Source organism: Lepidochelys kempii, chromosome 16 (genome assembly GCF_965140265.1).
Source record: "Lepidochelys kempii isolate rLepKem1 chromosome 16, rLepKem1.hap2, whole genome shotgun sequence".
NCBI lineage: Eukaryota > Metazoa > Chordata > Testudines > Cheloniidae > Lepidochelys > Lepidochelys kempii.
The window spans coordinates 8,942,825-8,957,951 of NC_133271.1; the positions used below are offsets into that span (position 1 = coordinate 8,942,825).

The following is a 15,127-nucleotide window of genomic DNA, read 5'->3' on the forward strand; positions in this document are numbered from 1 at the left end:
CACCTGAAAGTTAAGACTTGGGTTCCCATTAGCAGCCCCTCCCTTGTGTCCCTTTCCTTCCTCACCTTATTACCTCTCTGTCCTAGCACTCTCCTTGTTGCCTGCTGTTTAATAAGTCCAACTTGGTGGGGCTGAGGCTGTCTCTTTTGCAAACTGCTGTGAGCCCGTGACCTGAGAGGCAGCTGAAAGCAATGCCCTAACCAGCCTGCCGCTGGTACCAGCGTGCTGGGGCTTGGAGTGGCAGAAAGATAGTACTGGGCCTGTGTTTCTCCAGCCATGAGTTTGCAAGTGAGAGTTGGCACCGGAGAAGCTGCGTTTTCTGTCTTTGCTGTTCTTTTCTGCCCTGTCCCTTTGCTGTGTGTGTTTGTTTTGTTTTTCCTTAAAGGAGGCGGAATCAAACTTCACCACCAGCAGCGCCTGCCTATCTCCACTAACTTCTTTTTTCCCCCCAAAGAGGAGCGTAAATTACCATCTTAAATCCCGTCTCCAAAACTGTCAGCCCGGGGGAGGAGGGAGTTGCCTGGTGAAAATGCTCCACAAACAGAGTTTCTCAAAGTGGGGGTCCTGACCCAACAGGGGGTTGCAAGACTGTTGTTGCGGGGTTGTGAGAGTGGCTGCGGCTGGCCGCACGCCCAGCTCTGACCGCAGCTTTGCTGTCACAGCAGTGCAGAAATAAGGGCGGCATGGGATGGTGGAGGGCTCATCACTTTTTGGGGTGGAGGGTTGTCACAGCCTGAAATATTTTCAAAGGGGGTCACAGCACGAAAAGTTTGAGAACCTTCTGGCTAGTCCTGCAATGAAAGCCTTACTGAGTACTTCACATTTCCAAGGCTTTAACTGGTTTTCCTTTTGCTCTATCTTAACTAGAAGGTGCTTTTAGTGGTGTCTGTTGCCATGCATCTGTGTACTCAAACCCAAACTGTGTTTACCGGTCTAGTGTTGTGCAGGGACAGAGTCTGGTTGACACCTTTGCCTCTCTGGGCCCTTTTATTCCATTGAAAGTATCACACCAGACCTCATGCTGAATGAGGGTAAAATGCAACGCTGAGTAGCTGCTCGTTTGCTGAGCGCCATCTGTCCTGTGTGCCGACTGAGGCAGGGGCGTGTGGAAACATAATGGGAACGGAGTATTCAAATCAGGCGGCTTTGAAAATCTCAGCCATATTTTTCCTGTTGTCTAGGGTGACCATCTGTCCCGTTATTAAAGGGGCAGTCCCATTTTTTGGGACTTTTTCTTATATGGGCGCCTATTACCCCTACCCCGTCCTGTTTTTTCACAGTTGCTATCTGGTAACCCTACTATTGTACTAAACTAACCAAAGCTGACCCCTGGGCGGGAGATTGGGGCGAGTAGGGGCTATATTCGTTGCCTGGGGGCATCTGCTGCTTGCGGCTCCTTTGCATGACACCTCCCATAAAGTGACTCCTTCCCTGGGTGCATACAGGGCTTGGGCAGGCAGTACCTGCTGCAGGGAGCCTCACATCAGAGCGAAACCAGACTCAACGGCTTCCTGCCAGAGATACGAAGAATACGAGAAAGGAGTGAGAAACCACAGCCATCCCCCTATGACTCGTCCCCAGCACTGAACGGGCTGTGATTGCTCTTGAGAAAGCATTGTGCCTTGTCAGCACCCACCACCCCAGCTCAGTGGGTGCCCCCCAAGCAGTGCACCGGGGACTGACTAAGCAGAAGCAAGACAGGAAACCTCTTTCGGACTGGCGCCTTTGCTCTTGCCACTGCCTGAATGGCAGGGGCTCCAGCACGGGGAGGAAATGGACCACACAGCAGGGACAGACAAATTGGAGCCCCTTCCTCTTCTATCGATCCAGTTTCTTACATGGGTGCCTGTTACTTGGGGGGGGGGCATCTGAGCACCTCCCAGAGAGGAGAGTGCAAGGAAGAGACTGGGGGGAGGGATAGCTCAGTGGTTTGAGCATTGGCCTGCTAAACCCAAGCTTGTGAGTTCAATCCTTGAGGGGGCCATTTAGGGATCTGGGGCAAAAATTGGGGATTGGTCCTGTTTTGAGCAGAGGGTTGGACTAGATGATCTCCTGAGGTCCCTTCCCAACCCTGATATTCTATGAGACTGGCCTTCCTTCTGCCGCTCAAGGTCTGGCTGGCATCTGAAGGGTATTTGAACCCCATAGAGAGTTCATTGATCTTGCTGGTGCCCCTCCCCATCTGCCCCACCCTAGCACTGCAATACAGTAATGCAGAGCAGGGGGTCACATTTACCCCTCCCCCCCGACCTCGCTCCTCTGCCCCATTTATTCCTGAGAGGGCAAAGGGGAGCAACTAGCCATTTCTTTGGCATTCCCTAAACAAGGGCTGGCAAATCCTAATTTCCCAGCCCAGCAACGCTCACTGGCCTGCCCTTGCCAGTGCAGAACCCGCCCACCTGCTGAACTGCAGGCTCAACGATCCTCACTTAGCACCGTCTATTTCCAAGGCACCGGTTAGTCCTCACAACACCCCTGTGAGGTAGATAAGTGTACGAGCCTTTATAGATGGGGAAGCTGAGTACCAGCGACATGCACCAGGTCTCGCCACGTCTGTGTCAGAGCTGGGACTGGTACTCAGAGCTCCTGGCTCCCAGACCCAGGTCCTGCTCAGTGCCCTCAGTCACCCCACCAGCCACTTGACTCAAAACGAGCCAGCCCTCACGGACATCCTTTTCCGCTGACGCAGATGGCCTGGCTTCTCTGTACAAGTCACACATCTCTGAAAAGCCTCAGCTTGGTCCAGCCCCATCTTCTCAAGCACTGAACCAGCTCACCAGGTCAGGGTAGATTTGCCCCTGGGCCAGGTGGGGGTACCTGGTGCAGATGGTGCAGAACCGTTCTTGCCAGTCTGTGTAGAGCTTCACCCTATACCTCTTCCTCCACTCGAAGAATGCCCTGTAACGGCTGGAATTCATGGTCTTCAAGAAGCTGGCCAGCTCCTTCATGGAGCTGAAGTCCTCGGTGTGGATGAATGAGTCTGCGGGGATGAACTTCTCGTAGTTGGCTCGGGGGGGCCCCAGCACCACCGGCACTGTGCTGGCCAGCAGCGCATTCCTCCACAGCTTCTCAGTGATGTAGTCCTTGTGGATGGAGTTCTCAAAGGCCAGGTAGAACTTGTACCTGGAGGTGGTCGGCAAGAGGCAGTCTGGGCACAGTAGCTTCTTGTTTGCTTTCCCATATACATTCACTTGGAGATGTCTGGACAGCTCTCTGTAGACCTGCACTCTCTTCTGAGTCCGGTGGTAGTTACTAATGACCCAGGACACCAAGCCAGTTTTGGTTGGAATGTCCACACTGGCTGATGGATGGTGCACAAGCTCCCCATATGGCATGAAGATGTCCGAGTCTTGTCTGTATGTCATGACCCAGTTGAAGGTTTGGTTCCAGCCAGTCAGTGCCTTAGTGTTGGTGGGGGACTCCAGGGTAACCCACACCCAGTTTTGTCCAGGAGGCCTCCTTTCTGTTGGGAGTCTTACCTTGCCCTGTTGCAGCTCCCGATGATGGAACACCACAACATCTGCCTGGTTAAAGAATCTGTGGTCCCCCGTCAGCTGGCAGCCCTTGATCTTGTAGTGGTCTGCGCAAACGTCAGTGCTGAGGTTCAGTGTGTGGTGGAAGGGCCAGTGCCAGATCAGGACTGTCAGGGGTTCGCTGTGCCCCAGGGTTGGGCCAGGAACCTCAGATTGGTAGCCAAGGAAATTCAGGTTCCAGAGAATGACTGCAAATATTATTGCACTAGCCAAGGCCTTCAACATAGGTAAGGAGCAAGTTCGCATCTTCAGCAGCAGCTTACATTGCACCTGCACTGCTGAGCCGCTGGGTGGGTTGGGTTCTTGGCAGAATTCCTGCTTCATGAACAATGTTGAGTCCAGCCCCTGGAATGGAGAAGAGGGACAGTAAAAATCAGCCTGCTCCAGCATATAACAATGCACCTTCTGCAGCCTCCTCTTTTCAGGGGGCATGTGTCTGAGCATCTTGGTAGGTTGGGAGGAAATTCAAGGGGACGCAGGGAACTAGCAGATGGAAGGAAAGGAGAAGAGCTGATATCACTAGCATGGCTAAGGTCCATGATCTTTACAGAACGTGGTCACTGATCTGTGTGACGGGGTTTACAGGACTCTTGCTGCCCCTTGGATTCAACCCTCCTGCCATAAGCTGTCCCACCCCAGTGCTGCCCAGAGGGAATACCTTGTATTAGGTTTTGGGGATTAAATTTCAGCAGAGGGCTGCAGAGTTGGATGAGGGACGCACTTCCTAGCTGGAGCGGAATCTGGTGCAACTGAGACTAGCCAGTCTCGGACCCTTAGGAAGAAACTGGTCAATGCCTGGGTGAGGGGTTGCTATTTAGCAGCCGGGACAAGAAGCTTGAGCCCTAGGAGAGCTGCAGTGTGTATATAGATGGCTCTATTTTCATTCTGCTAAAGGGTTTAAACAGCATGAAGGGGATGTGGTCACATGCTGGAAGGTTTGTACTTATTTATGGTGGTTATAACCGTGATACCCCTGAGAGGTGTGTTTTTGCAGAAGCGGGGCCTCTGCAGTTTATTTCCAGCTGCAAAGCTCAGAGCCCTGCCTCAACAGCCCTGGCTTGAGAGCCCCTAGCAGCTGGATGCTCACAAACACACCAGCTGGTCCGATTCCATAGGTCTCCAGAGATCGACCTGCCTAGGGTGACCATGTTTCCCTATGCTGAATACAGGACACCTGGTAAAATTACTCTTATTCAGGCGAGTTCGATAGCAATCAATCAGAGCTATGCAGCACCATCGTTCAAATTAACATTAAGTTGACTGAGCCCCTGTTAAAAAGAAACCCTGCGTAGCTGGATTCTTTTTATTTACCTTCTTATCTTTAAGGCTGCCAGGGCTCCTTCCCCACTCTGAACTCTAGGGTACAGATGTGGCATGCAAGACCCCTGAAGCTTACTTTCCCAAGGCACAAATTCCACCTTGTCCTTGAACAGTACGCTGCCACCACCAAGTGATTTAGACAAAGAATCAGGGAAAGGACCAGTTGGAGTTCCTGTTCCCCCAAAATATCCCCCCAAGCCCTTCCACTCCCTTTCCTGGGGAGGCTTGAGAATAATCTCCGAACCAATTGGTTACAAAGTGATCACAGACCCAAACCCCTGGGTCTTTGGACACTGAAAAAAAAAATCAATCAGTTCTTAAAAGAAGAATTTTATTTAAAAAAAAAGAAAAGGTAAAAATCCCCTCTGTAAAATCAGGTTGGAAGATAACTGTACATGGTAACAAAAGATGAACAAAACACAGGGGAACCCCCTCTAGTCTTAGTTTCAAAGTTACAAACAAAACAGGGATAAACCTCCCTCCATCAAACGGAAAAGTCACAAGTTGAGAAAACAAAGATAAACTAATACGCCTTGCCTGGCTGTACTTACAATTTGTGTAATATGAGAGACTGGCTTAGAAGGGTTTGGAGGACCTGGATTGATGTCCGGTCCCTCTTAGTCCTAAGAGAGAATGAACACAGAAACAAAAAACCCAATATAAAGCCTCTCCCCCCACCAGATTTGAAAGTATCTTTTGTCCCCATTGATTCCTTTGGTCAGGTGCCAACCAGGCTATTTGAGCTTCTTAACCCCTTACAGGTAAGGAGGAATTTTAGGCTACCCTTATGGTTATGACAAAGGCTTTAGGGTTCACAGGGAGAAGTGACACACATACACTCCGGTATACCTCTCTCACATGGGGAGCAGGGGGAGGGGTGACTGACCGACCCAACCCTCTCGTCCATGCCTGGTGCTCTCCACCGTCCATGCCTGGCTGGGCCCCCGGGATGGACCCGCCTCTCCTGGTACCTGGCGCCACATCTTCCCAAGGCAACATGCATGTGTGCGGGTTGGGGATGGAGATGCAGGGTCACATGCGCTCCCCCACCCCCGATTTCTGCCAGGGTTCACACCAGAATGTGGCCAGCAGCAGCCTCTAGGCACTGTGCGGGAGGGAAGGGACGGGAGCTGCTTCCAGCCGTGGGGGAGGAATGCCCTGGCCTGTGTCTTTGCTCCCCCCACTTTCCCTCCCCCACAGCTGGAAGTGGAAGCAGCTTGTCCCTTCCTGCCCCCACAGTGTTGAAAGGCAGCTAATACCTGCAGGCCGCTGCAAGCCACGGACAACCCAGCCGCCTACAGTGCAGACAGGAAGGGGTTAAGCCCTAAGGATGCATCAGGGCCCAGGGAACCTGACTGCAGGGGCTTCAGCGAACCGGGCCAGAGAGGTGGCTCAGCAGAGGAGGGTGCTTAGGGGATGGAGAAGCCCTGTGCTCCTTGGGGCCAGGACCGGCGGGGGAGGGGGGGGGCTGGAAGGCGGGGGTGAGGGACAGGTAAAGAGGATGCTAAGCCCCTGCCTGGCGGGTGGGGAAGGCTACTGTGGAGCCTTCAGGTTCGGGGTATGAACGGGTTGGAAATCACTGCCCCCCGCCACTCAAGAGCTTAGCTGAGGGGCGGAGAGGCTTAGAATCATAGAATCATAGAATATCAGGGTTGGAAGGGACCCCAGAAGGTCATCTAGTCCAACCCCCTGCTCAAAGCAGGACCAATTCCCAGTTAAATCATCCCAGCCAGGGCTTTGTCAAGCCTGACCTTAAAAACCTCTAAGGAAGGAGATTCTACCACCTCCCTAGGTAACCCATTCCAGTGTTTCACCACCCTCATAGTGAAAAAGTTTTTCCTAATATCCAATCTAAACCTCCCCCACTGCAACTTGAGACCATTACTCCTTGTTCTGTCATCTGCTACCACTGAGAACAGTCTAGATCCATCCTCTTTGGAACCCCCTTTCAGGTAGTTGAAAGCAGCTATCAAATCCCCCGTCACTCTTCTCTTCTGCAGGCTAAACAATCCCAGCTCCCTCAGCCTCTCCTCATAAGTCATGTGTTCCAGACCCCTAATCATTTTTGTTGCCCTTCGCTGGACTCTCTCCAATTTATCCACATCCTTCTTGTAGTGTGGGGCCCAAAACTGGACACAGTACTCCAGATGAGGCCTCACCAATGTCGAATAGAGGGGAACGATCACGTCCCTCGATCTGCTCGCTATGCCCCTACTTATACATCCCAAAATGCCATTGGCCTTCTTGGCAACAAGGGCACACTGCTGACTCAAATCCAGCTTCTCGTCCACTGTCACCCCTAGGTCCTTTTCCGCAGAACTGCTGCCTAGCCATTCGGCCCCTAGTCTGTAGCGGTGCATTGGATTCTTCCGTCCTAAGTGCAGGACCCTGCACTTATCCCTATTGAACCTCATCAGCTTCCCCCTGCCAGTGCTGTGCGGGGCTTTGGCACATGCCTGGCTCTGCTCCTCATGGCCAGTCCCCAAGGCTGGAGGGTCTTGGGCTCTCCCAGGGGGCCGGCCCAGCCACAGGCAGCAGGGAAAGGAAGGAGCCGCCGGTCAGGCTGCTGGTGAGCTGAGTACTCCGACCAGGGGCTGGTTCTCCGCACAGCACTGGGAGCAGGACGCGCCCTGCCAGGGGGGCTTTGGAGGAGCAGCTGGGGATGGGGAGGAGCAGCTGGTGAAGGGGCAAAACAGGGAGAGGACGGCGAGAGGGGGAGCACGTAAAGCACTGATGGGTGGGCAGCAGAGGTGACACGTAACCGGCCTCTGCCTGGCACTTGCCTGCGCACACCAGCCACCGCCGTCCGGACGGGGGTTGGGGCCCTGGTGGCCGACAGCCGGCACGCAGCGGGGACTGTGCTGATGGACCAACAGGGGGAGTGGCCGCCCCACGCGCTGCATCTTTATCCCACCTCCAGCCTTGCACACCCACCCCCATCATCAGCCACTGAACCCCCCAACTCACTGCTGATGGGCAGGCAGCTGGCGAGCAGGGATCCAGCCAGCAGCAGGCCCCGCCAGACAGAAAATACGGGGCAATTTGCCTGTTTTTAAGAAAAAGTCAGGACACTTGCAGGAGGGCTTAGATATGGGACTGTCCCTTTAAAAACGGGACGTCTGGTCACCCAGCTGCCAGAAAGCACAATGGCCAAGTCTAGGCACAGTCAGATGGGAAATAAGGTGTACATTTTTAACAGTGAGGGTAATTAACCATTGGAACAATTTATTCAGTGTTGTGGGGGATTCTCCATCTCTAGTCATTTGTTTTTTAAGGATCTATGTTAGCTCCAAAGGAGTTGTGCTGGGGGCGATCTCTGGCCTGTGTTGGACAGAAGGTCAGTCTGGATGATCATAGTCAACCCTTCTGCCGGTTGAATCTATGAACCTAACACAAGTGGCCACTGATCTTGGGAGTCCATCTTGAGCTCAGGCTCACCCAGGCTGAGCTCGAGTGCTGCTTTCCAGGGGGGGCTGAGGGCACGCTGCGCCTCTAAATATCAGGCCCTGGTGTGTCAAGATGAGCATCCAAAATCAGAGAGCACTTGTGAAAATGTGAGGGGGGCTCTGAGAGGTCTCTAAAGTCATGGCTGATGTGGGAAAAGGGGCTAGATAAATGTTATTTACGCCTCCACATAATACAGGAGCCAGGGTCACTCAATTAAATGAGCAGGCAGCAGGTTTAAAACCAACAAAAGGAAGTATTTGCACAACAAATAGTCACCCTGTTGCCAGGGGATGTTGTGAAGACCAAAAATATAACAGGTTTTAAAAAAAAAGAACTAGGTAAGTTCATGGAGGATAGGTCCATCAATAGCTATTTGCATCCCTGACCATCTTTGGCTACCTAGAGCTCTGGGTGTCCCTACCCTGACTGCCAGAAGCTGGGAATGGGCGACGGGATGGATCACTCGATAATTGTCCTGTTCTGTTCATTCCCTCTGAAGCATCTGGCACCAGCGACTGTCAGACGACAGGACACTGGGCTAGATGGACCATTGGTCTGACCCAGTATGTCTGTTCTTTATGCGTTTGGAGCTGTGGTTCAGGTTATTTAATGTCATCTCTGGTTCATTCTGCACACACCAGCCCCAGCACTGCCCAGGCTGCACTGGATAGTAATACTGTCTACCCCATTCACATACAGTCCCACAGGAGCATGCAGATCCCACTGTCTATCTCTAAACACTTTACAGATGGTGGAGGGGGGAAGTGTTGTTATCCCAGTATTATAGAGGGGGAAACTGAGGCAGAGGAAGCAACTTGTCCATAGTCATGCAGAGAATCATTAGAAGAGCTGGAAACAGAACCTGCGTCTCCTGCTGCCTTTTAAGGCCATTACCAGAGAATACTCATTCCTGTACTACTTTAAATACAAATAAATACGTTTCAGGCAGCAAGATCAATTAACTTTGAGCAGGGGATTGGACTAGATGACCTCCTGAGGTCCCTTCCAACCCTGATATTCTATGATTCTATGAACTGAGGGCTTGTCTATATGGAGGCTTAATCTGTGACAAGCGTGGGTGTACATCTACCGGGCACCAGCTTGCCACGCATTGTCCGTGTGGACCCTGCTACAGTGCACTAAAAGTTCCATAGTGCGCTTTGACCTATTGTTGAGTGAAACTGCCTGTTCAGCCTTAATTCATCCCCCTTGTGTGTGTGCATTATGAGACAGTCTTTAATTACATACTGTTTCTTCCACAAGGCCCCAGCCTCCTTCAGTGCGCAGGATGAACCTGCGCTGGGGATGAATCTGCATTGTGTCCTAGAGAACATTGTCTGTAGGATCCCTATGCGTCGCTAGTTGCAGAAGTTGGAAGGTGTGTAGTGGATAAGGCAAGGGATTGCAGGCAAAGAAAGGACAGTCTGATGACTAAGGCAGTTTAACGCTGCACTGGAGAGCTGGATTCTATCCAACCGTGTGCCACAGAGCTCCTGTGTGAGGATGGGCAAATCACTTACATGAAACTCTTCACAGGTGGTCACTAACTATGTGTTTGCTCATTTGCTGACTGCCCAATGTGAGACCCTCAGGGCTGATTTGCAGAAGTGCTGAGCACTGATAGTTGCAACTCCAGTCACTGGGAGCTGCACTTTGGACATATAAAATGCTATAGAGCGCTAAGTACTCTGAAGAATAAGGAGCAAGGCATCTCAAATTGGGCACCCAAAATTAGTGAATACTTTTAACCTTTAATCTCTGTGTCTTAGCTCCCCATCTATCAAATGGGGCAAATACTGCCCCTCCTCTCACAGTGGTGAAAATAAATTGATTAACGTTTGTAAAGTAGCCAGGTTCTCCAGTGAGGAGAGCCACAGGAAAGCCCAGGAGGAAATTAATAATTGTGTCTTCAGAGCAAGGTTTGAATAGTGTGTAATAACTAAGCTCTGGGGCCACACGTTGAACAACGAGGAGCAAAGAAAATACAGACTAGGTGCTCGTTTATTGAGTGCCATCCATCTTGTGCACTGAAAGAGGCCAGGGGCTTGTGGAAAAAATAGCATTTGATCATATAATTAAAGACTGTATCATAATACATATGCACAAGAGGACAGGGCAAATGAAGGTTGAGCAAGCAACTTAATCTTGGCATTTACTAACTTGAGAGGACTTGACTTTGCAACCTTAGTAACATGCTTTTACTGTAGATTTTGTATGTGTGTATATAGACGAGGGGTAAAACACAGACATGTAGGGCCCAATTGTGTTGCTTCCACACCTTGTGTGGTCGCTTACATCAATACAAAGTGGGTGCCAAATACTGCCAGATCAGAATGGGAGCACTTTGCACGGGTGTAGCTGACAACACAAGCAGCGTTGCAAAGGAGGAGTGACCAAGGCCTGATCTACGCTGAGTTTGTGTCCAGGTATAACTGTCAGTAAGAGCTGTCCCTACTCTGGAGGTACTATACTGGTATAAAGGTGCCTTTATACAATCTGGCATGTTCTCCTTCCTGTAGAGCATTTTCCTGCACGGGTGTAGCTAAAGGGATACAATTTTTGTGTGTAGACAAGCCCTTAGAATTCAGAATCTTTGAAAATTAAGCACAGCTTTGATTTACTGAGCTTTACAGAGCCCCCTCTGGGCTCCCATCCTGCGCTCCAGGGTCCATTCCATAACAAACACATGCTCCAAGTCTCCTGGGATAACAGCAATAAAACAACAAAAGCTGGACTGGAACTAAAGGCCGCAGCCGTAAGTACCTGTGCTGTGATTCCCCGCAGGTTGGCGGTGCCCGAGTGGGTTTCCGTGTTTGTGCCAACATTTAGTTTAACAAAGCCTGGGAGACAGTTCAGTCTCCCCCCAACCCCCCAGCTGGAGCCGCCAGCCTGTTCAATCGTTTGACAGATCGAGTTTTTCCAAAGAGCTCAGAGCTGGATTTCCAAATGCTCAGCACTCAAACTATGGGCCCAATTTTTAAAAAATAGCTCAGCCCCCAGTGTGCACCCAACGTGCAGAGTGTCTTGGAGAATCGGGCTTCGGTGGGTAAAATTTTCAAAAGTCCCTTGGTGACTTAGAAGCCTAATTTCACTGTCAATGAAACTTAGGCTCCTAAACCACTTAGGGGCTTATGACTGTTTTACCTTTGTTGCCTAGCTGATCTGCTTAAATGCTGATTTACAAAATAATCCTTTAGTCAGTTTCATGTTCTTCCCCAGACCTCCGGAGAAAGGCTACTTCTGAGTCACTTTTCATTGACAGGTCCCTCCTTTTCTTCCTCTCCAGTCTCTAGACAATACAGCAGCTGGGATTTAGTTACAGAAAAACTCACATACCCGAAGAGATGGGAAATCTCTGCTTCCTTGAATCCTCTTTGTGGAATATACAGAGAGCTAATGTTAGGTGACAACTAATCCACGCCCCACTCCCTATAGTCCGGTCTCCAGAGCTATATTAAGTTAAATCTTCAATAAAAAGCACCAGCATTCCCTTTGGGAGACCATTCCACGTGGATTGCCCTGCTAGGCTATTTTCACCCCCCTCTTAGCGGACCAATCCCTTACCCAGCATGCTACTTACACAGGTAGAGAGGAATTGCAAGCTGGCCTGAGGTTCCCATTTTGGCACACCGAGATTGGAATTGGAGAGGAAGGAAGGTTAACCCCTGGGTCTGGAGCCGTCTGCTGGGAATGGGGCCGAGATGTCTAGTGCAAACTAACCTCACTAACTCGTCACTGTGGTGGTGTATTTGGTTGTTGTGGTAATAGTGCCTTGTTATTGCTATGGCAACTGAGTTAGATTATTAGGGGATAGCCCAGCCAGTTTTGGCTGGTTTGGTTAGTTCAGTGGTGAAAATAAATGGCTGCTTTCATGGCTCACAGCTCTCTGTGTCCCAAGTGATTTCTTCCTAAAATTGCTGCCCCCAAGGATACAACAACTATGGTTAGAACAGGTTTCAGAGTAGCAGGCGTGTCAGTCTGTATTCGCAAAAAGAACAGGAGGACTTGTGGCACCTTAGAGACTAACCCATTTATTTGAGCATGAGCTTTCGTGAGCTACAGCATCCGATGAATGCATCCGATGAAGTGAGCTGTAGCTCACGAAAGCTCATGCTCAAATAAATGGGTTAGTCTCTAAGGTGCCACAAGTCCTCCTGTTCTTTTTATGGTTAGAACAATTACTTTTCGCAGTACGTCTCTCAAAAGCCGGGTGAATTTCTCCCATTCCTACGTGCCATCCGTCCTCTTATTGCTTTTACAGGATGCACACCGAACTTCAGAACACTCTTGGTTTTAAGTGCAATGAAATCATTTCACCCCCTGTTAAACGGCGAGGTTTGGTTTTCTCTGTTAACATTGCATTTTCAGTGGATCTTGTTTAATGGAGCAGTGGACAGCATTTCCCTGACCCTTTCTAGAGGAGCTGCTGTAGGAGAGCTCTCTAGTCACTGACCTTGCTGTAGGGTGACCTGACAGCAAGTGCGAAAAATCGGAACAGAGGGTGGGGGGTAATAGGAGCCTATATAAGAAAAAGACCCTAAAATCGGGACTGTCCCTATAAAATCGGGACATCTGGTCACCCTGCCTTGCTGCCTATTTTTTAAAAGGCACTCACTCCTCAAGATTGTCTAGTCCTGGTCCAAAATGCACCAGCTTCTACCCATCTGCCAGCCACGTTCCTGGTTAATCATAGACTATCAGGGTTGGAAGGGACCTCAGGAAGTCATCCAGTCCAACCCCCTGCTCAAAGCAGGACCAGTCCCCAGTTTTTGCCCCAGATCCCTAAATGGCCCCCTCAAGGATTGAACTCACAACCCTGGGTTTAGCAGGCCAATGCTCAAACCACTGATTTCAGGCAGTGTGCTGAGTGCAGAGACTTACCGTCCGGTAGCATCAGAAGCACTGTAGTGTGTCCTGGATGGTTTTTCCTTCTCCCCCATGTCTGCTGGTAATGCTGAAGGAATCCATCCAGCTGAGGGCTGCTCACAGGCTGTGGTCACTCTTAACTTCTGCTTTTCTGTGGTTTCACCATCTCCTCTTCCTCCACAACCTTTCCTGTTGCTTGTTCAGCTGTTTCTAGAGAAGGCTGTCTCACTGTACCCAGCCACCCAGCTCTGCTTCCACTCCTAGATGCCACCCCGAGAAGCAGGGCTGGGTGTTCAAGTGAGGCAGAAGAGGACAGCAGATGTCCCTCCATCTCGAGCCCTCCATGGGGTAGCCTGTGAAGGGAAACCCTTGCTTGCTTTCGTTACATGATGACCTGAGCTTGCTTGTGCTCGCTCTCTCTTCCCCCACCCTCCGGCCCCACCCCCGCTCAATAAAAAAAGTTGTGGTTAGTTTTTTTTCTGGGTTTTCCCCATTTATTTTCTCCAGCCTGTCACCTCCTGCCTTCCCTGGCTGGGGGGGCTGGGGGGGATATATGGTAGCGAAGCAGCCTGGCCACTTTCCCAGCCCTTAATCAAGGCAGTCGGGATTCATGTTGCCAAGAAAGAAGTTTTTCTCCCCAGCATTTGAGTTAAATGAAAGTTCGCAAACCCCCCCCCCCCCCAATCCCTTCCTCTCTCCGCTAACCGTGTCCCTCTTCCTTGATCTCAGGATCCTGCTAGTTTTCCAGTCAGCTGGAGTCTGCCAGGCTGGATTGCTCATTAAAATACAAGTGGCGGGCGGGGGTGGTGGTGGGGAAACAGGACAACACTTTGGGGCCCTTTCGTTCTCCTTCATAAAGAAGCAGAAAATGACACACCCCTCCTTTTTTTTTTATTCTTTGGCACGTCCTTGTTCAGAGATTTATTTCTTCCTCTTTCACCTAGTCCATAAACGGGTGAGTGTGTGATGGGTGGGGAGGGGACGTACTAGCGACAAAACGGGCTGCAAAAGAGCCAAGCTTTGGAGGGTTGTGATCTCCGCCAGGTTCATGGAAGCTCTGCACAGTGTGTTACTTTATGCCGCAGTGACAGAGGTAACTGCACCCCCCGTAGGTGGGTTAGCCTGTGAAGGGGAATCCTGTGTGGGGGATCCCCTGGGAATCCTGTGTAGGGAAACCAATGAGAGATGGTGGGGAACAAGCTCTTCCCTTTCAGCTCTGATCCTCCCACCCAACTCCCCCATGCTGTCTGAGCACCTGGGAGATTCATTGCATAGTTTAGCCTGCCCCACCATTAATGCTAGATTAATAGAATGCACACTGCAGACCACTGAGCTCCCAGGGCCTGTCTTTATCTGCAGGGTGCACATATCAGAGAAAGCCCTTTAGCAGGGAGGTGCACATCCCCCAGGGCTGTGTGCTCTGTGGGTTGGGTCGGGTTTCCCCAGGGTATGTGCACCAGGGCTGCATTGTGCCCTTCATGTAATGTCTGTAATGTTGCCCCCTTTCAGCCTTGATCCTGTTAGGTGGGGGTCACTGCATCAGGAGGGTGTGACATTTGTGTCTCCGCCTTGGCCGGCAGTGCCAGGCAGCCGGGTTGTTCCCAGAGATATTTGGGTCTGATCTCCGCTCGCCTGTGCTCTGAGTAGTGGAGGCTCTGTGGTGGGGATAAATACTAAATGCTAGTACATAGAACTTATATAGTACTCTTCATCTGTAGGTCTCCGAGCACTTTACGAATGTGGGTGATCTCTTTACCTCCATTTCACAGAAGGGGAAACTGAGACCCAGAAAAGGGAAGTGACCTGCCAAAGGTCACCCAGCAGAGCTGACAATTGACTCCAGAACTCCTGATTCCCAGTCCAGTGCTCTGTCCTCTAGGCCACAATGCCTCTAAAGCTGATCCATGATCCCTCCCTGCCCTCTTCATGGTCATGGGGATTGCTTAGGCATGGATTCATCA

General features: G+C 50.9%; 1 protein-coding gene across 2 annotated transcripts; it reads right to left on the bottom strand.

The window, feature by feature from the left end:
* Positions 1-2,323: 2,323 nt before the first annotated feature.
* Positions 2,324-13,427, bottom strand: FUT7 (fucosyltransferase 7). Of its 2 annotated transcripts, XM_073314146.1 has the most exons (3): positions 13,182-13,427; positions 5,405-5,476; positions 2,324-3,878 (listed from the first exon to the last, which is right to left on the bottom strand). In XM_073314146.1, the coding sequence occupies exon 3, from the start codon at positions 3,855-3,857 to the stop codon at positions 2,757-2,759; it is 1,101 nt and encodes a 366-aa protein (XP_073170247.1). In that variant the 5' UTR covers positions 3,858-3,878; positions 5,405-5,476; positions 13,182-13,427; the 3' UTR covers positions 2,324-2,756. The 2 variants fall into 2 exon arrangements, with proteins under 2 accessions (XP_073170247.1, XP_073170246.1); XM_073314145.1 differs by lacking the exon at positions 5,405-5,476.
* Positions 13,428-15,127: the final 1,700 nt, after the last annotated feature.